General features: G+C 57.7%; 7 protein-coding genes across 7 annotated transcripts; 3 read left to right on the forward strand and 4 right to left on the reverse strand.

Moving 5' to 3' along the window:
- Positions 1–1,256: 1,256 nt before the first annotated feature.
- Positions 1,257–1,613, reverse strand: PSEUBRA_002128 (Autophagy protein Atg8 ubiquitin like protein; the record flags this gene model as incomplete). The annotated part of the gene is made up of 1 exon (XM_016435338.1): positions 1,257–1,613. The coding sequence occupies one exon, from the start codon at positions 1,611–1,613 to the stop codon at positions 1,257–1,259; it is 357 nt and encodes a 118-aa protein (XP_016293360.1).
- A 979-nt stretch (positions 1,614–2,592) lies between these two features.
- Positions 2,593–5,691, forward strand: PSEUBRA_002129 (FACT complex subunit Spt16p/Cdc68p; the record flags this gene model as incomplete). Its single annotated transcript, XM_016435295.1, has 1 exon — positions 2,593–5,691. The coding sequence occupies one exon, from the start codon at positions 2,593–2,595 to the stop codon at positions 5,689–5,691; it is 3,099 nt and encodes a 1,032-aa protein (XP_016293361.1).
- A 179-nt stretch (positions 5,692–5,870) lies between these two features.
- Positions 5,871–6,356, reverse strand: PSEUBRA_002130 (Methylated-DNA-[protein]-cysteine S-methyltransferase, DNA binding; the record flags this gene model as incomplete). Its single annotated transcript, XM_016435333.1, has 1 exon — positions 5,871–6,356. The coding sequence occupies one exon, from the start codon at positions 6,354–6,356 to the stop codon at positions 5,871–5,873; it is 486 nt and encodes a 161-aa protein (XP_016293362.1).
- A 255-nt stretch (positions 6,357–6,611) lies between these two features.
- On the forward strand, positions 6,612–7,496 carry PSEUBRA_002131 (uncharacterized protein; the record flags this gene model as incomplete). Its single annotated transcript, XM_016435290.1, has 1 exon — positions 6,612–7,496. The coding sequence occupies one exon, from the start codon at positions 6,612–6,614 to the stop codon at positions 7,494–7,496; it is 885 nt and encodes a 294-aa protein (XP_016293363.1).
- Positions 7,497–7,582: 86 nt separating this feature from the next.
- PSEUBRA_002132 (uncharacterized protein) lies at positions 7,583–8,635 on the reverse strand (the record flags this gene model as incomplete). The annotated part of the gene is made up of 1 exon (XM_016435320.1): positions 7,583–8,635. One exon carries the CDS (start codon positions 8,633–8,635, stop codon positions 7,583–7,585), a length of 1,053 nt encoding a protein of 350 aa, XP_016293364.1.
- Positions 8,636–9,172: 537 nt separating this feature from the next.
- PSEUBRA_002133 (ATPase, AAA-type, core) lies at positions 9,173–10,498 on the reverse strand (the record flags this gene model as incomplete). Its single annotated transcript, XM_016435331.1, has 1 exon — positions 9,173–10,498. One exon carries the CDS (start codon positions 10,496–10,498, stop codon positions 9,173–9,175), a length of 1,326 nt encoding a protein of 441 aa, XP_016293365.1.
- A 7,453-nt stretch (positions 10,499–17,951) lies between these two features.
- On the forward strand, positions 17,952–19,808 carry PSEUBRA_002134 (Cyclin PHO80-like protein; the record flags this gene model as incomplete). Its single annotated transcript, XM_016435287.1, has 1 exon — positions 17,952–19,808. One exon carries the CDS (start codon positions 17,952–17,954, stop codon positions 19,806–19,808), a length of 1,857 nt encoding a protein of 618 aa, XP_016293366.1.
- Positions 19,809–20,216: the final 408 nt, after the last annotated feature.

Raw genomic sequence — 20,216 nt, forward strand, 5'->3', positions numbered from 1 at the left:
ACCTGCCCCCTTGCTGACTTGACCGACGGGACTGTGTCGAGCGACCACTGCTATTGCTAAACACGTTCAAGAGGGGCTTTCGACGGCGGTGTGGGTGAAGCGATGTGGGGGCGGTCGTGCTTGGCCCAGTCGCGAGTAGCCCTTTTTTCTTTGCTGGTGGTCGATCAGAGACAATAGGCGTGAGACGAAGACGAAAAAGCCCGAGGTGACGACCAAAAGAGTCTCGTCTGAAGTGACCTGTGACGGTCCGGACCTTAGACACCGGCTTGGGATGAAGATGAAGTGAAAGAGTGGATGTCGACAACGAGCAGCAAGAGCAAACAGAAAAAGCAAAGTCGATCTTCCGTCTTGAAAAAGCTGCTCACCAGCCTGCCTGCTCGCCTGTCTCTTCGACGCCCTCTCCGCCAGCCTCTATCAAGGAAAAAAACAACTCAAAAACGCAGAAAGGGCCAGAGAAGGGGTCAAATCTCACAATCAGCAGCGATTGATCGACCGCAGCCGAGCAGGACCCTTTTTCTTTCGACTTGCGCGCCGGTCACACGGCTCCACACGACAAAACAAACAGGCTCAGCAAGCCAGCCAGCCAGCCAGCCAGCCAGCCGGTCAAACAAGGGTGCAGCAGTCAAGCCCTGCCGAGCGCAAGTCTTTGCGATCCGGCTTGCTTCGAGCCCGGTTCATTTAATCGGCCATACGGAGCTGCTGTGTGGCACGACGAACGGAGCCAACTTTGCATCACATCAGGCAGTCAGAGCTCTTCCGCAACCGAAGGACTTGCAGCGCACGGGCTCAAGCTCGTGTGCCCCGTCGGTGCAGGACATGAGTGCGCAGTGCTGTCGTCACACACTTCTGCTGGCTGAAGTCGTGTCAGAGGAACCAGTTCGATAGCAAGGCACAAGAGGGACGGAGGTGGTATAAGAGTACAAACGAAAGCGACGGAGAAGCATGCGAGGACGAGGAAAGGATTGTCGAGACGAGTCAGAGGTACGAACCGAGGAGTGGCGAGAGACATGACGAGGAAGCAGAAACGATGAGGTGCCAAGATAATGTAGCAGTGCCGGTGTGCGAGTCCAAGCGCATGCATAGATGCATCATCACGTTAGCAGGCTGATAGTGATCCCGTCATCGATTGCGCAAGAGGCTAGAGCAGATCCGGAAACGGGACGACTGCTTGTGACGGACCAGGAAGACATCGTTAGTCTTGCGCGCTTGCGGATACCTTGTGCACCCGCTCTGAAGTGAAACGATGTTCGAGCGGATCAAAGACCGCCAAACGTGTTCTCGCCCGAGTACGAGACATAGAGGAAGCCGTCCTCATCCTTGTGCTCTTCGTAGATGGCGCTCATCAGCGCTGCTGTGGCTGGAAGTACCTCGTCTACAAAGATGAAGATGGCCTTTTCGGGCGCGAGCTTGATGCGCTTTCGGATGACATAGACGAATTGGCCTACTGTGAGGTCCGATGGCACCAGGTACTTCTTCTTGTCGATCGTGGGGATGTCGGTACGATCCGCCTTTTCGCAGATGACAGGAATGCGGTCCGGGTACTTTTGGCGGATCCGCTCGGCCTCGGCCTTGCGCTTCTCAAACGAGTGCTCGTTTTTGAACGCGGAACGCATCTTTACTGCCGCGGATCAGGCTACGGGATGGGAAGCTTCTAGAGGGCTTTGCTGGGACGATCGATAAAGTCGCTAGAAAGAGACCACCAAAGGCGCTGTTGCTATCGTGCGGATGGTTCGCTCAAGCGTGACGAGCGATTGCAGACTTGTGAGCGGGTTGGATGGCTGGGATGCTTGCTGCCAGCGACGAGTCCTTCGTAGCGCGGGTCCTGAGATTGGTTTGCCGGTGTTGATGGAGGTCGAGTGATAGCTTGCTCAGCGATGTCGAGCGGATGGCTTATAGGATGATGATGATAGTAACGATATGTGATACTGAGCCGAGCTGTGTGGACCCTTGGCTCCTTGGGCCCGCGAGTACAGAGGCCAACTGCCCAGTCACCCTCGCACTGAGCCCATCAATTTGAGGGGCTCAACGCGCGTTCAAAGGCAGCTGCGCATTCACTTCAGACTGCGCCCGCACCATCTGTGATTCACGGACCAGGTCCCTGACGCTGTGTGACTAGGCTGGATCTGGACTGGACACTGCTCTCGTGCCCAATTGCGAGCTTGACCTCCACTTTTTTGGCCGCCATCAAGATGTTAAGCTTGGACAACCTTTGCTTTTTTTTTCCCCGATCTGAGGTTGGGAATTGAATCGGGTCTCGCGCGCAGGCCTTGAACGCGTGCGAAGAACTGCGCGTTTGGCGCAAAGCTGAGTGAAGACGATGGTTGGGCCTCTTCGGTATTCTGGCCAACTCGACTCAGCTTCGATACGCCTTCCCCTTCACCGTCTTGACCCTCACGTTCTCACTTCGTCACAAGGCTCAGCATCCTTGACTACCCAAAGCCCTTTCTCAACAAGGCGTCAAGATCGAATCGGACTGGCACACGAAGCACAGCCTACTCGTGTCAAGAAGCCTCGACTCAATCTTGGACGCAGAGACGCACCGGTGCGGACTGCTAACCATCAGCAGTTGCAGCCTTACACGGCTCCCATACGATGTCGGAACAGATTCAGATCGATGCTGGCGCTTTCCAGCGGAGAGTCAAGAAGCTTCTCTCCGCCTGGAAGGACGGCAGCGATGACTTTGAACAGCTCGCGCAGGTCGACTCGCTCCTCGTCGTCATGGGCGGTCAGAACGACGACCTCATCTACTCCAAGACCACCGCCATTCACTCTTGGCTGCTGGGCTACGAATTCCCCTCCACCGTCATCCTCTTCACCAAGACCGCCGTCACGTTTGTCACCAGCGCCTCCAAAGCCGTGCATCTCGAGGCGCTCAAGAAGAGCAGCAACGGGTTTGACATTGAGATCCTCAAGCGTTCCAAGGATGAGGCAACCAACCGCGGCCTCTGGGACGACCTCATCTCTCGCATCAACGCTCAAGGCTCCAAGGTTGGCTGCCTGCCCAAGGACAAGCCCTCGGGCAAGTTTGCCGATGAATGGCACGCCGTCTTCGAAAAGGCGCAGAAATCCAATGACTTCAAGATGATCGACGTCAGCCCAGCTCTCAGCGCCGTTTGGGCCGCCAAGGACGAAGACGAAATCAAGGCCATCAAGTACGCCTCGAAGATGAGCTCGGCCGTCATGTCCGGCTACTTTGAAAACGAAATGTCCACCATCCTCGACGAAGGCAAGAAGGTCACACACGAGCAGCTGTCCGAGCGCATCGAGGGCAAGCTCGACGACAACAAGATGTGGAAGAAGGTCAAGAACCTTGAAGGAGCTGACTTCTCGCTCGCCGACTGGTGCTACACACCAATCGTCCAGTCCGGCGGCGAATACGATCTCAAGACGTCGGCGGTCTCGACAACGAAGCGTCTGCAGGGTGCAGATGGCAACGGTGGTGTGGTGATCGCCAGCATGGGCATCAAGTACCGCAACTACTGCTCCAACATCGGCAGGACCTACCTCATCGACCCGCACAACAGCCAACAGAAAATGTACGCATTCCTGCATGAGCTGCAAACCGAGCTCGCTGACAAGCATGTCCGTGCCGGCGCAACGTGCAAGGACATCTACACAAAGGCCGTCGAAATCGTACGCGCCAAGGACGACAAGCTCGTGCAGTCTTTTGTCAAGAACATCGGCTTTGGTATCGGTCTCGAGTTCCGCGACAGTGCATATGTCCTCTCGGGCAAGAACGCCCGCGCCCTGAAGAAGGACATGGTCGTCAACCTCTCGGTCGGCTTCCAGGACCTGGACGACCCGAACCACAAGGGCGAGGTATACTCGCTCCTCTTGATTGACACACTCCGCATCAATGACGGAAGCGCTGCCACTTTCCTCACAGACCGTGTCCGCGGCACCAACGACATGGCGTTCTTCTTCAAGGATGACGAAGAGGAAGAGGAGGAAGAGGATCGCAGAAGCCCCGTCAAGCCCGACGGCAAGGTGACGCCAGGCGGCAAGGTGTTGAGGAATAAGAACAGAGGTGCAGCGCTCGATGAGACCGCAGCGGAAAAGATGAAGGTGCATCAGAAGGAACTCGCCAAGCAAAAGCAGGAGGACGGTCTCGCACGCTTTGCCGGCGAGGACGGCGAAGGCAACGCTTCCAACGAGAAAGTGTTCAAGAAGTTCGAGAGTTATAAGCGCGAGAACTTGCTCCCAACGAAAGTGGCAGATCTCAAAATCATGGTCGATCACCGAGCTCAGTCGGTCATCCTACCCATCTATGGCTACGCGGTGCCTTTCCACATCAACACGCTCAAGAACGTCAGCAAGAGCGATGAGGGCGAGTACACGTACCTGCGTCTCAACTTCGTGACACCGGGTCAGATCGCTGGCAAGAAGGAAGACGTGCCGTTCGACGATCCCGACGCCACGTTCGTGCGCAGCATGAGCTATCGATCCACCGACTCGTCGCGCTTCTCGGAGCTGTACCGCGAGATCACGGAGCTGCGAAAGTCGGCGACCAAGCGCGAAGCCGAGGAGAAGGAGCTCGCCGACGTGGTCGAGCAGGACAAGCTGATCCTGTCCAAGTCGCGCACCTACACGCTCCCCGAGGTGTTCCCTCGTCCTGCGATGGAGGGCAAGCGCGTGCCTGGAGACCTCACCATCCACCAAAACGGTCTGCGCTTCTCGTCGCCGCTGCGACCGGACCAGAAGATCGACCTGCTCTTCTCCAACATGAAGCATCTCTTCTTCCAGCCATGCGACAAGGAGCTGATCGTCATTGTTCACGTGCACCTCAAGTCGCCCATCATGATCGGCAAGCGAAAGGCCAAGGATATCCAGTTCTACCGCGAGGCGTCCGACGTGCAATTCGACGAGACTGGAAACCGCAAGCGCAAGTACCGATCGGGAGACGAGGACGAGATCGAGCTCGAGCAGGAAGAGCGTCGACGCAGGTCGCAGCTCAACAAGGAGTTCAAGGTGTTCGCTGAGCGGATCGCTGAAGCCTCGGAAGGCCGCGTCACCGTTGACGTTCCTTACCGCGAGCTCGGCTTCAACGGTGTGCCCTTCCGCACCAATGTGCTGCTGCAGCCCACCACGGACTGCCTGGTGCACCTCACCGACCCTCCTTTCCTGGTCATCACGCTCACGGACGTCGAGATCGTCCACTTGGAACGTGTCCAATTCGGCCTGCAGTCGTTCGACATGGTGTTTGTCTTTTCCGACTTTTCTCGTGCACCCATGCACGTCACCTCGATCCCGACTACATCGCTCGACGACGTCAAGCAGTGGCTCGACTCGGTCGACATCTGCGTCAGCGAGGGAGCCGTCAACCTCAACTGGGGCGCCATCATGAAGACGGTCAACGAGGACCCGTACGACTTTTTCGCCGAAGGCGGCTGGGGCTTCCTGCAGTCTGGTTCCGACGATGGCGATTCGTCCGAGAGCGAGTCTGGGTCGGAGTTTGGCAGCGACATGGACGACGGGCAGGAGGAGACGGATGTCGAGTCGGATTCTGGGAGCGACTTTGGCGACTCGGCTGAGGACGAGAGCGGATCGGAAGGGTTCGAGGACGAGAGCGAGGAGGGCGAGGATTGGGATGAGCTCGAGAGGAAGGCGGCCAGGGCGGACGAGAAGAAGAGGAGACAGGGAGGTGGGTCGGATGACGATGAGGATTCGGGCAAGAAGAGTAAGCGTCGATGAGCGGACGCTATGCGAGCAGATCATGTTCCACCTCAGAATGTCTCACGCAATCGCCAGTTCACATGCCTACACATTCGCTGACATCCGGCTGTTCTGATGTAGTAGCGCGAGACCGATGATGACCTTGATTGCAGCGGGGTATAATGTTGAGATGCACTGCTGACCCAGCCCCTCCGACACTACTCTTCATCCGATGGCTCGCTGAGGTCCGACTCGTCGTCACCGTCCGGTATCCTCTCCAACCTCGCCGCATCCTCCCCTTCCTCCTCATACCCTTCCAAATGCACCTCATCAGGAAACCACCCATACTCGCGCAGATTGACCCTGAACTTAGCGTTGGGATTCGCATGCCCAAAGTCGATCGTCACACCCTCCCCCCTTCCGTGTATGATCGTCACTCCCTCGTGCTGCAACCGTTGTGCTTGGCGTGCAGCAGCCTCGCCGCCGTCGCCCCGATCGGAGATCGCTCCGGAAGACGAGATGACGCGGTGCCACGGCACCGTGGGGTCTTGCAAGAACTTCAGTGCTGCACCGACCAGACGGGAGTGGGAGGGGTGGCCAAGGAGACGCGCAATGTGGCCGTACGATGTGACCCGGCCGTGCGGGATGAGGCGCGTCACGTCGTACACTTGGGCGTGAAACAGCTCTGGGTTGACTTGCGGCATTGTGCCGGGTGATCGGAGAGCTGAAGGCGAAGACGTCGCGGCTGATGGAGAGGTAGAGGCCGAGAAGGACGATGAAGTTTTGGACGATTCTTCTCGGGGGAGCTAAACGATGTACCGCGCGAGCCGCGCTGGTCAGTGCACACAGAATTTGGCGCCATCTTGGGCAGTCCTTGATATCCGGCCGCGAAGCCAGCACTCACTCCAAACACTTCTCCTCTTCTTTTCCGCACCACCATCAACATAAACTCGATCAAGATGCTTGCAGCGGCCCTTGCACCACTGGCCAGCGTCAACGCGAGGCTGGCCCTCCCCGTCCATGCCACCCTGTACCCCTTTCCACTCGCCACAACCCTCCATGCGCTGCGGGTGGCCATCGCGTACCGCGCCATCTGCGCCGCCTTCCTCGCCCGCCGCCGCTCGGAAGCGCGTCACACCCCCGCCGACCTCCACATCTCCCCCCTGCGCGACGCAGCCGGCTTCCTCATCATGGCCTGGGGCGGCGGCTTCATCTCCAACTACCTCCTCTGTCAGATCCCCGGTCAACTGCTCACCGTCTGGCCGTGGATCAACTACCTCTCCGTCTACTTCGTCACCAACTTCCTAGTGAAAGCGGTGGGTGCACCGTCGGCGAAGCTGTTGGATCTGGCCCTGCCGGTGCTGGACGGCGCCACGAGGACCGCGGCGTGCTATGGCGGAATCAACATGGTTCGCAACCACGCCAATCCGGCTGCTCGAGGCAGTTTGTTGTTGCAAGTGATCATCGGAACGGTGAGCGCCTGCGGTGGAGGGATCAGCGCGTTCACGCTCAACGTCTTTGATCCGCTCGGATGGAGTGTGGGAACACCGCCGTTCTTGAAGGCGAAAAGCCTGGTCGAGTTTACGGATATTTTGGCCCCCGCGTTGGCAAGCGCCGTGTTTGGCGTGCTGACGCTCAGCCACCCGGGGTATGGCGGAGTGTTGGCATATGTGCATGAAGGAAAGAAGGGCGTGCTCAGCCAGGAGAGCGGCAAGGCGGTCATCAGTCTCGTCATCGGCACGTGTTTCTTTGTCAGGGCGATCTGGTTGCATGTGCTCATGCCCACACCGAGGGTCGTCGCTAGCAACAGGGCTGTTAGGAGTGCGAGCGCCAAGAAGGCGTAACTCCACCCAATCGTGACACATACAACACACGGAAGAGATGCGAATTCATTGATTGCCAACATGTATGCTCATCTCTGAAGGCGACTCTAAGCGACGGACTTGCTCTTCTCCTCGCCCTCGGCAATGACCTTTTCGAGGATCGCATTGACCTTATCCGCGATCTGGTTGCCAAGGGCGTGGCCGGCGATGTCGAACTTGTGAAACTCGGCCGTGGGGAGATGCTTCTTGAGGTAGTCCGAGTTGCGCGGATCGACCAGGTAATCCGTGTCACCGGTGAGGATGGCGATCTTGGGCACGTTTGTGTTGATGCGTCCGAGCGCTTCGTCGGGGATGTTGTGGGTGAGGGCGGCCTTCATCTGGCTCACTGCGCCGTGGAGGGTTTGGCGGGTGGTAAAGTGAAAGCGCCACTTGAACATTTCGTACAGCACCTCTTGGTTGGTTCGCTTGTTATCTTTGGTGGAGGGTTGAGCGAGCCAAGGCGAGGGGAAGAGGGTGGTGATGAGTCGATTGAGTCGATACTGCTCGCTGTCAAAACCTAGCACTCTACCCCCAAGGACACGGGCCAGGGAGGTGAGACCGTAGGTGGGAGTGTGATACCTCCTCCCAGGGGCAGTCGAGATCAACGTCAACGACGAAATGATCTCGGGTCGTTGTCGTGCCATCTCCAACCCGATCATCCCTCCCATCGAAACACCCGCAATGTGCACCTTCTTCCACCCCAGACCTTCCAACAGATCAAACGCATCCTTGGCCATCTCCGACGTGCTGTACCACCCCGCCGGCGTCTCGCTGTTGCTCACACCCCGGTTGTCAAACACCAAACACGAGTAGCGCTCGTCCTGACTCAGATGCTCCACCTGAGGCAACCAGCCAAAGCACGAATTGTTGAGTCCCATGACGAAGACGACTTTGATCGGACCCGTGCCGTGCACCTCGTGGTACAGCTTGAAGCCGTCTTTCGGTCCATTCTTGAGCAGGGACGTGCGACCGACGGCGACGGTGGCCCGACCTTTGGAGTGAAGCGTCGAAGGGTTGAATACGGTAGGGAAGTAGTCGGGGGTGTTGCGCGCCGCGTCGAGCGTGGATTGCGTTGCGCCCGTGTAGGCTGCGCCCAGGGGAAGAAGTGCTTCCGTCGCCATGATGAGTTCTAGAGAATGAGTCTTCCGGGATGAGTCGGGATGGTAGAGTGGGAGTCTATGAAGTGGTGAGGTTCCGAGATGAGAGGAGAAAGGATGAGGACAAGAAGGATGGTATGGGTGGTAACAACTGAACGAGGGTGACCGCTCAGGGTTTGGTACGACCAGCGTGAGGGTGCTGTGTATGCGGACGACGTTTCACGCGCACCGATCCGATGGCTTGCCCGTGGCCTTGGAGGCTTGGTGGAGTCCGGGCTGGCATGCCGGAGCAAGCCCCTTTTTCCGCGGCATTTTTTGGGTGACATTTTCGAGGCCTTTTTTTGGCGCATGTCACATCTTCTTGACATCAGAACCAAATGCTGGTTGGTCGCTGTCGAGACTCTGGTCAACAACTCTTCCTTGATGAAGACTGGAGCATACGGCAGGCGTGGATCTCCAGAGGCCTGCCATGGCGTTCTCTTCAGGAGAGTACTTGTGCAAATGTGCATGTGAGGGGGCCTTTTTCTATAATCGTACATCGTTTCGGGTCCACGCTCGGCTTTAGATCCCCGTCTCGCCATTCTCCGGCTGCGTCTCCTTCAGCGCCTTTCTCATGGCCTGCATCCACACTTCGCACTCAATCGGCGCTTGTGCCATCCCAATATGGTGTGCGTGCGCCAGCACCGGCAGCCGTCTCAACGACCTTCCCGACAGACCCCTACACCCATTCGCAATCTCGACCAAAAGTATCCCAGCCCTGCCCTCAGGGGTCATCACGTTATCAAGACTCTCCTTTGACGCCGCCACTTGGTAGCTCGGCAATCGCAACGGAGCGACCAGCCCCACACGCATCAGCTCCCTGAGACAGCTCTCCAAGATCCAGTAGATCGCCTTGGGCGGGGGCAATCCAACGTATTGCTTGATATCCGCTCGGTCGATAAACGCGCCATCGATGGCCTCGGTGATATTGCTCGTCGTCATGATCAGCACGTTTTTGCGGTGCTTCAGCTTGTCCAGTTGCGTCAACAGCGCGTTAACGACACGGATCGAGTCGGTGGGTTCGGTGCCGGAGGCCGCGGCGCTCCTCGCGGCAGTGAGAGATTCCACCTCGTCGATGAGCACCACCACAAACGCCGCCTCGTCCTCGACCAGCTCGGTGATCATACTAAACAGGCGTTGGACTAGCTTGCCACTCTCGGAAAACCATTTGGAGAAAAGAGAATGCGAGTTGATCTCCACCAGCTTGCCGTGCGTATAGCGACCGGAGAGGCGGATCGCCAGCTTCTGCGCTAGCGCCTTGCACAAAGACGTCTTGCCAGTCCCCGGCGGACCGTGAAGCAGCACAACGCGATTCCACGAGACAAGATTGAAGTCCACATTCGCATCGCTGAACAGCAGCGTGGTGTAGATGTAGTTGAGGAGCTTGGTTTTGATATCGTCCTCGTAGACCAGGCTGTCCCATACACCGTCGAGAGCGCGATTGGGGAGCTCAGCGACCGAGGCGGCAATGCTCTCTTCGGCCTGGTCGGCGTCTGGTTCTGCCGCAGAGAATTCTTCTGTAAAGTCGTCGGATAGGGGCTGGTAGACGTGGACTGAGAGCTTGGCCGAAGTGATGGGAATGGAGGAAGATCTCGAAGCAATTTCGGCGATGCGTATCCTGTCGACGTGGGCGGTGAGGAAGCGCGAACTCGTCCAGTCCACGACCTCTGTTTCGGCCTGAAGTGTAGTGCGATTGGACGTGAGAAAGACTCGTGCTGCGGTTGCAACGTCTGCAACGTCCGCTGTCGAGCTTGGTCGTAACCGCACTTCGATGTGGACTGCTACGGGGGGCAGATGAGCGGTTCCGTTCACCGACCCCGACGCTGATGGCAGTGCTTCCGTCTGCATTGTTTCGCTCCTTCCTAGCGCCTTTCTGGCTTCTTGGCGATCACGGTGGGTGTGATGGTCTTGATGGTAATGCTCCGTGTTGCCGGAAGCTGATGTCGCGAACCAAACCGCTCCTGCAGAAGCTTAAAAGTGACACTCGACACTCGACACCAACACTTTCTCGCGATGGGTGGTCACGTGTCGAATATTGCAAGCGTGTTAGACCACAATCGACTTCTGGACCTCGAAGAGGGTTCGTATCGAGATCGAAAGCCTGCCGATATCGAGATCCGACGCTGCGGCTCACGCCTTCGGGCCATCCTTGCCATCTCGGCCGCCACAAGCCGTTCTCGTCGCGGGATTGCGCAGACGTGGCGATGCTCTCCCTCATGCTTATCACGATGCACCATCCACATGACTGCACGATACACGTTGAGGATGCATATGGCCCTTGCTAGACCGTGGACATGCCGCTTTTGCCGGCACGCTGATCCACTCGTCAAAGGGGAGGCAGCAGGATGCGATTTGGCGTGCAAGGCGTGCAGTGAAAAGCAGAGCGCGGGCCCTAAGTGCGTCATGGCCACGCGGCACTGACCCAAGTTTGAGGGTTTTAGTCGCTCGGCTATGCTTGGCCCCTCTCAACGTTTGAGACGGCCTTTTGCCTTCAACGCGGATGAGAGAGCAGGGCAACTGGAACAGCCAGTCGAAAATGACGAGCTGCGAGCCGCGGACCGGTTTAGCCCCTCTGCCACTGAAACTTGTCCCACCCTCTGCAATGGGAAAGGGCTCGCATGCGTACGGAGAAAAGCGTCCGAACCAATGTGGATCCTCCCCCTTGCCCCTGGCTTTTGCCGATGGGATGAGCTTGTCACTCGACGAGATGCTGACTCGGCTACATAGCCCGACCTAATGCCAACGAGACCAGGTGAGGAATCATGAGGTCGCCAAGAGGCTTCGCCTGTGGTGACGGGGAGTCGTGTGAAAATGCTTGGTCCCTCGTGGCGACCTTTGGCTGGAGTCCAACGGGATCTCTGGCGTGCATGGTGGGATTGACCTCCCACACAGCCGTGGAATGAGGGCGCTGTCTGGGAACGAGAGGCCCCTGTTACGACGAGTATGCGCCAGGGGACACCAGCACCTTACCCCTCGCCGAAGAGGTCTTGGTGTCGTCGGTCTCGGGAGAACAGTTAGGGGCCGGCTGAACTGATACTCGAGACGTAGCCAAAGTGTGTTTGAGGCAGCGCAGAGCAACCGGCATGCGTCTGGCATGTCAGTGTTTCGCTGCAAGGGCCGCTTGTGGGCTCGTGTCACAATGCGGAGCGAAGCTAGTTTACCCCGAAACCGGCTTGATCAAGACACGAGGCGGAATAGCGAGCTCTAGTGTCAACCCACCTCCCCGCCCTGGTGCAAGCGAAGTCAGACTAAACCAAGCGAGGCAGCTCTTTGTAACGCTTCCCGTCACTGGACAAGTTCGGCCTTGCGGAGTTCTACACGAGCGCCGCCCGGCAGACACAGCTCGCGATCGCCGTCCGCGCGGGCCCTGAGAGCAAGATTCGGCAAAGCGCAAAGGAGGGCATAAGGTGACCGATGGTGCCATCGATGTAGAACCGGAGTTCGTACTGCAGCGGAGGAAAGAGAGGGCAAGCACTGCTGAGCTTCTTGGCAGGCAGCAACGGCGACAAACTGCAAGCAAGGGGATCTGACTGCAAGTCAAACAGATCATCCCTGTCTCGAGGAGAGAGAGACTTGGGTGCGAAACGAGCGTTTTGGCGGTACAGCGTGGCTTTGGGGGCGGTGGATCGGGTCGAGAGCCTTTCTGCAAGGCGGAGGGCGGAGACAGCGAGGCGGGAATTGCTTTCGAAACAGAGCGCTCATGGAGCGAATTCGGTCAGGCACTGTCTGCGCTGGGCGGGCTGCCTCCGGCGCTGAGAGGAGCGAGCGAAGTTGAGGCGGAGCGACGGCAGCGGAAGCGCAGAACAAAAGGGCCCAGATCCATGCGCTCTCATTGTTTGAGCGGCCGGGGGCTGGTTGGCTGGCTGGCTGGCTCAAAGGGGAGGAGCGAGGCTTGAGACGGACTCTGTCTGGCTGGAGTGCAAGCGCAAAGCGTGCCAAGCTGAGCCAAGGGGGGGGGGAAACCTCGATTCGGTTCTCGAGGCGAAGCGGGTCTCCAAATTGGCACTTTGACCTGAGCTAGCTAGCCTGACGAGGCTCCGCCTAATTGGTCGCAGTTGTCAACACGCATGCCGACGATTGAGTCAAATCGGAGAGTGAAACCGCTCAGCAATTTGAACCCCTGCCCTCGGAGCCCCTCTGGCTGTGAGGGCTCTGTGCAAAAGAAGCCTTCTGGTGAGGCGACCCGATCCTCGGCTAGAGCTGTCAGCGAGTTAAATTGCCTCGCGGGACCACTGAAACTGCACTTTCTGCACCAGGGTCGTGTGGAAGTGGTTTGGTGTCGCCCGCTCGATGCTCGACTCAGCCCTGTCCTGCTTTTCATCCACCGCGTCGTTCTCGATGATGGGATTTGAGTCGCCTTGCGCTGTGTTTGGATCGAACCCAAGATGGCATGCAACGATGTCGTCCGCATGAATGCGATGCTCGAACTCGGCAAGCTGGAACGAAGCGAATCTTCCTGATGACATTTGGCTGGTCAGTCTTTTCGGTGAGCTCGACCTCGCTGTGATGTTCCCTTCTGCTCTTTTCTAGTACACAAACAGCAAATCATTCAGTCGGTCCCACAGCATGTCACCTTTCTGGGTCGAAGAGTATGTGTGGCGCCCAGTCTTCACTTGCAAAGTGCGGTTGCCAAGTTGAAAAGATCCGATCGATCTTCGGCTGATCCGAAGGAGCTGTCCCGCTTCGCTTGGGACGGGCTCGGCACTCGTTTCATTTGGCGGAGCGTTGCTGCTGCTACGACTGAAAGCGGGAAGAGACAAGAAATTCATTCCCGTCGCATTTGAGTCGGGCTGGTTGGCTGGCTGCTTGTCTTGGAAAAGCAAAACCCAGCAACTTGGTCCCGTTTCAGATGGGCGATGAGGCTATCATGCCGACGTGCTGTACGGAATGTCCGAGAATCGGCTCAGCTTCAAGCCTTGCTGACTTATTGCGGCGATGCTTGCGCTGAACGACAGGGGTTCTCCGAAGCGGGCGCTTGTTGAGGTACAAGTCTACGATGCAACGACGGTGGGGGTCTCACAGGGTTTGGTGGAAACGGTTCCTTGTCCGTGAGCTGCCTGCGCCTGCCACCCACTCTGCTTAAGTTTATTCATTATTTCATATTTTAGCGTACGAATCTAGGCGCAGCCGAAGCCGAGCCACGCACGTCTTTCCCCGTGGCTCAATTTCACAGGGCGGATTCTCGGTGGGTGGTTTGCTTGATGCAGCAGCAAAAGGTGTCGCCGAGAGCCGTGCTTTTGAACACCGCGTTGCGGCAAGGCATGATTCGTACGTACATCTGCCATTCACAGTCGAACATACTCGCAGTGCGTTCGAAGACGACAAAATGGGCAAACACGAGGTCGGCTGTTGTACTACGTACTCATGGTGCTGATCGGTCGTCTGCTCGGCTCATGAAGCGTGGGACAAATGGTGGATTAGGCATAGGAAGAGGTTTGGCCGGTCTTTAAAAACGGAGGGGGTGCGCCACTTTTCTCTCACCTCAGGCAGCGAGGGCGGCTCGCTTAGCTGTGACGGGAATGACAACAAGAAGAAATTATTGTCGCCTAGGCGCTGGCCCGCGGTTCTCTGCAGGCTCTGCAGGCCCTGCCATGCCGTGGCTTGCTTTCGAAAAGCTTGCACCGCCCTGAGAAGCACCGTGCTGGTGGACGTCTGGATCCTCTGTTTGGCTGCGAGCCAAGCCTCTTGTTGTCGCGGTACGTTACTCGACGCCCTGCCGCCGTCTGCCCTGAAAGCTCGACAAGGTGCAGCTTTGTCCGCGGCGCTGCCGATCCTTTCTGCTGCTGTCTCGCTGCTGCAAAGACGCCGTCGCCTCGTGCGTCGCTCTGGTCGTCGTTGATTCTCAGCCCTTTCGATGAAGAATGCCTTCTTGCCAGCAAGACCGAACGCTAGCCCGCCTGACAATAGACTCAGCACGAAACAGGGGCCGTTGGCGGCTCATTGCCGAGGGGGTGCCGTTGAGCAAGCATCGCCTCTGGAGACATCGCCTATGCAACATGGTATCGACCAAGCCGAGCGAGCAATCAACAGAGTCTCGTCAGATGATTCGATCGTGAGCAGCGTCGAGAGAAAGAGCGGCAACTCAAATCCTGTCATATCGCAGCTCGGTTGTCGTTAGCTGAATTTCAACCACACGGGCCGAGAAGTTTTCGCCCTGCCAAGCGGAAATCAAGGTCTCCCCGGCCTGTCTTCGCATCGCATGGCGCAGTGAAGCCAGCAGCTGGCTGACCCTGGATTCCCACACACCTGTCTGCAAGGAGGATCCCGCCATTGGACGATCCAGCTCCGAAGAAAAGGATCTCCTCGAACAAGGCGACCACCCGCTCCTCGTTGATCGCATGAAGGTCAGGCCTCGGTCGACTCGAGCGGAGTCTTTTGTCGCTCATACGGGCCGCCGAGTCCTGCTGACTCTTCGGGGCAAGTTTATTGATAACTTACAACTCGAGCATGAAACGGAAGGATGGCCGATAGAGCATGGTCACAAAGCGAATCGACGTAAGCGCGACATACGTTTCTGTTGCAAGCGAGACGAAGCATGACAATGATGTGGAAATCCTAGGCACCACGGGTCACCACCATCACACTAAGAGGGCTAAAGTCTGCTGCCGGTCAAGCGAGGGGTCGGGCATCGCTTGCTGACGGACCCCTTTCATTCTCGTCCATTCTTCTCACGCAACGAGGCAGGATTTCAAGGCACGCCGGCGTTCCATTTCGCTTTTGGGCCCTGTTGGACACGTCAGTCCTGCGTGCCTAGCTTGGCTCTTTCCTGACCGTAAGCAGCTTTGATCAATTTCGCTTCAGGGTCGTGGCACCCTTTTGTCCGGCCGGCCGGCCGCTTTTGCTGTGGATCGAAGCTGACCGGCAGACCAAACTGCACGGCATCTATGACCCTTTGCGCGTCCTTGAGCTGACCGCATCGACACTCTCTGCGCTGCTGTCACTGATGCCGAATTGGGAGCCGTGTATCACCTAGCTCGGAGGCTCACTTAGTGTTGTCTTTGAACTGCGATCGACGTCGTCTGCTAACTTAGTGTACACATGCGTTTGTGTGTACCTCTGCCATGGCCAAAAAGGAGGTTCCACAAGGAAAGCGCAAGCCGAGACTGGCGAGGCTCGCGTATGCGGCATGATAGACCGACTAGCCAGAGTAAGCGTTCCGAGTGCGAGCTCGACTGTCGCAGATTTGGCGTGGAATTTCATACCTCGAGCTCCGCATAGCGCGGTCACCGTCTCCGATTCATCGCATTTTCTGGCTCCGCCTAGACTCAGGCTACAGTATTTCCCCTGACTGAAATTGCAGCTGCACTCCGCTGTGGCACACAAAAGGCTGCCTTTGTGGTCGGTCTAGCGAGATGTCTACACAGCAAGACATCTCGGCGATGGTGTGTCGTCCAACCTCGCCAGACGGAAGCGGATGTTCTTGAAAAGGGGGTCCACTCTGTGGGCTGCATATGCTGCTTGGTGTGCATCAACTCGGGCCGCGCCCAACTCTACCTGAGCGTGTGGGTGATCAGAATACAAAGCCAAGCTTCTTGTCACCGAAACAAAAGAGATAGAGGGGGGAGGGGCACCATATGGGATCTGCTTGCAGTGACGCGCGCTGCTGCCTGCAAAAAGGGCCCGCCCAACAAGCGAGAAGAAAAGGCGACTGTGAGCTCTCGCCTCGAGAGTCGCCTAAACGCGGCGCAGCTTTCATTTGATCGTGACAGTCGCTTGCACAAGCCACATTCAGCTGGTCGTCACAACAATCGCTCGGATGCCTTGCAACACTGTCACAGGAGGTGGGGGATGGAGAGGAAAGGGGGCCTCGACTACGCTAATCCTGAAAGGAGAAGAGGTGGATCCCACGTCGGAACAGAGCTGCAGCCAACACAGAGAGAGAGGCGCAGCAAAGAATGGAGGCTTTTCTGTGGTGCGTGGGTTGTGGGCGGTGCTTCCGCTGCGTGCTGACCCACCAACGGGGTCCCTCCTCCTCCAAAGAAGGCCTTGTTCGCGTCCTCGAGCGTGTGGTTTTGCTCCACCGTGACTGCGAGCGTGAGTTTTTATAATATTCTTGTTAATTTAATTTCGACAGAGTGGATGTGATGCGATGCCCGGGAACTGAAATTGCATTGTTGGTGGTCTAGCTAGCTGCACAACCAACGCCCGCCCGCCGACCCCTCGCACCCCTCCAACACTAAACATTTCACCCAGATTCACACGCCCGCTCGCTTGCTGGACTTTCGACCGAACGACGTGGCTTGGCCTTCTTTTGAAACTAGTCAGTCACCTTGTTGTGTTGGTCGAGTGCTGACCTCGTTCCTCCCCTCTCTTCTACCTCTCCTTTCTCGGCGTCACATCCGTAGTTCCTTTGTGCTGACTGCGATTTCGCCTTCCTCCTCCACTCCCGTCACCTTCATCAGCGAGAGCAGCACCCACAGTGACCGAGTGAAAGTCTGGGTGCTTCTCAAAGTGACATTTTGAGTTTCCGCTCCTCTTCCGCACTGAAGCTGTCAAAGCGTTTTAGCGGGAAGGTGCGGTGTCAGAATTTCTGGCTGTGATGGCTTGCGGGCGTGCGGACTGGGTTGGCTGTGCCTGCCGGTCGGTTACCATTGTTGGTGAGCAGCGTGTGTTCATCTCTGGTGCTCTCTCCCCTCGGTTGTTCCGCTTCCGCTGCTGGCTGCTGTCCGCATCACGGCCAATGTACCAAAGCCCAGCTGGAGCAGCAGCAAGCAGCAGCAGCACTTGACATGTGTTACTCACTCTCATCCTGCGGCTTCTTGCACTCGTCCCTCCTCTTCTTAGCAGCACCTCGGCCTCCTTCTCCTCGCCCTCCCTCTACTCAGCATCATCATCCATCATTATCACCCTCTTCGGCTCACCCTTTCTAGACTATCATCTCTTTCTTGTAAAACAACCCTCTTCTTTCTTTACGTTCACACCTCTCTCTCTCTCTCTCTCTCCCGCCCTCGTAGCTCCTTGACGGTGCTGGTGTCCATCTCTCCTATTCTAACGACCCATCACCAGACTATAGCATACTCTCTTTGGCCCGCTCTCTCCCCATCTTCACCACTGTCACCGCATCACAACCAACACAGCCGCTGCCTCGTCTCGACCGTTCGCATCGAGAGTCTCCTTCAGTAGCCTGCACATTCGGGCTCAGCAGTTCCCTGTCATCACCGGCGCTCTCAGCATACATCTCTCAAAGCGTCGTCTCGTCAACTTATCCATGCTAGCCATCCTCCCATCGGCTTGATACAGCTTCCCAAATCAAGACGCCTCGAGCAGCAGCGCTGGTAACATCGGCAACCTCATAACAGCCATGGTCTACGTCGCACAACCACACTCGGCGCTGCCCATCCCAGATGCCTTTGCCAAGGACCTCTCCTGCGACAATGTCGCCTTCTTTGGCAAGGAGAACTGGCCAAGATCTCAAAAGCAAGCTGGCAAACAACCACAGGCCGTCGCTTCCATCGCTTGCATCCCCTTCCCGTCAACAACAGACTCAGATCATCAGGTAGAAGCTGCACCAGCCAAGTCGAGCCAGGATGATGCCGACCTCAAGTCGTCCACCTCGGTCAGCGACTGGTGTGCGCAGATGGTCTGCTACATTTGGTTTAGCGGCATCGACAGCCACGAGCCCAACTTCTCCCTCTCTGCTGCCTCCAGCCCCGCATCTCGAGCTGGCCGTCTCTCGGTCACCAGCTCGCCACCTGCGACCCACCTCTCTGCACACAAGCGTCACTCCAAGAAGCTCAGCCTCGGCAGCCTCTCGGAAGCAGTCTCGTTCTCGGTTCGCGATCTCCACAACGCCGTCGAGGCACATGCCCGGTCCGCCGTCGAGTCGACTCGCTCCCGCCCCAGCGCCAGCGAACGTTCCAACGACCCTCGCCTGCTCCGCTTGTTCCCTCGCCGCCGCTTCACCGACTTTGTCCGCAACATGCTCAACACCACCCAGGTCTCCAAGTCGGTCATCATTCTCGCCCTCCTCTACATCCACCGCCTCAAGTCCAAGAACCCTGGTCTTCGCGGTCAGGAGGGCAGCGAGTTCCGCCTCTTCGTCACCGCCCTTATGCTCGCCAACAAGTTCCTCGACGACCACACCTACACCAACAAGACCTGGTCCGAGCTGTCTGGCCTCAAGCTCAAGGACGTCACCAAGATGGAGATCGAGTTCTGGCTTGGTCTTTCCTCCAACATTCACGCCTCAGATGCCGACTTCCGCAGTTGGATCGGTACTCTCGAGGTGCTTGCTGAGCGTCGTCAGCTTGCCCTTAGCGCGCACGAGGCCGAGAAGCTGCGTCAGGCCGCACTTCGTCAGCAAGGCTTTGTTCAGCACGCACCCGCCCGCTCGCCACTTCAGGCTCCTGTACTCGCCTCGATCTATGACGCACCTCGCCGCATCGCTCACAACTCTCGCGTCAGCCAGTCGCGATCCTGGTCGCCCGAACAGCTTGCGCTCGATGCTCGACCTCGCTCGTCGCCTGCCACCGCCGCCACCAGCCATCTCAGCCACGTCTATGCACCGGCTCCTGCACCCATTGTGCCCAGGTTTGACCTTGATGCTAGCGTGCAGGCCATCATGAACAACGCCGGCTACCCGACACCCGCCTCGTCGTCTGTCGGCGCCAGCTCGCCAACGGGTGTGTCTCAGCTGGACGTCTGCACGGGCAGCAAGCGAGGCTATGCTCAGCACGATCAGACGAGCCCTCTCAGCGAGACACGCTTCTATCACACGCCATCGCCCGAGCGCAGCAACAAGCGACGTCAGATGGGCGACGACCGCGCACTCCAAGCATTCACCTCGGGTGCGCGCAACTACGGTCTCAGCCCACCCTTCGCCCAGCCGTGCCCACGTAGCGTGTTTGAGCCGCTCGTCTCGACTCCCAACACGCTGCTCGCGCCGTACGTCATGCAGCAGCAGCAAGCCGGAGCAGGGACGATGCTGGCAAAGCACCAGGCGCTGGCTTACTGGCAACTAGCCGCCGGCCACGACCGCGGCATCCTCGGCCTGCACATGCCTGCTCCCCAGGACTACTTCCACTGGCACCAACTTGACCACACCACAACCGCAGCATACCCCACTCCCCCCATCGAGCCCTTCCAATACGCCAGGCCTCACGCCCCCTTCAACAACGCCGAGACCCATTACGTCGACCCCCTCTTCATCCGTTACTAGTCAAAAAAAGCATTGTACTTTTAATCTCGCACCGCATCTTGTTAGCATCGCATTCACCATCTTACTGCGTGTGAATCAGACCCGAGTGTGACGTGATGGAGAGCTGCGAAGTTTGACCTTTGCCAGCGTGTTAGCCCCGAGAGTCAGGGTCGAAGCGTGTGTTGTGGTTCAGACCCGAGAGTGAGATTCGATTGCTAGCATCGCTCAGGGTTCGCTCATCAACGTGTAATTCGACACCGAGAGAACTCCTTCTGAACGTGTGTGGTTCAGACCCGAGAGCCGCTCTCAACGTGTGTTGCGATGCGGCCCCGAGAGTGAGGTTTGATTGAAAGGCTTAGTTCACCCGTTCCCTGACAATTCAGCCCCCAGAGAGTGTCAAGCGGTGATGCAAGCAGGTCTGATTGTGTG

This window comes from Kalmanozyma brasiliensis (assembly GCF_000497045.1).
Source record: "Kalmanozyma brasiliensis GHG001 unplaced genomic scaffold PSEUBRA_SCAF17, whole genome shotgun sequence".
In the NCBI taxonomy this organism is placed as follows: domain Eukaryota; kingdom Fungi; phylum Basidiomycota; class Ustilaginomycetes; order Ustilaginales; genus Kalmanozyma; species Kalmanozyma brasiliensis.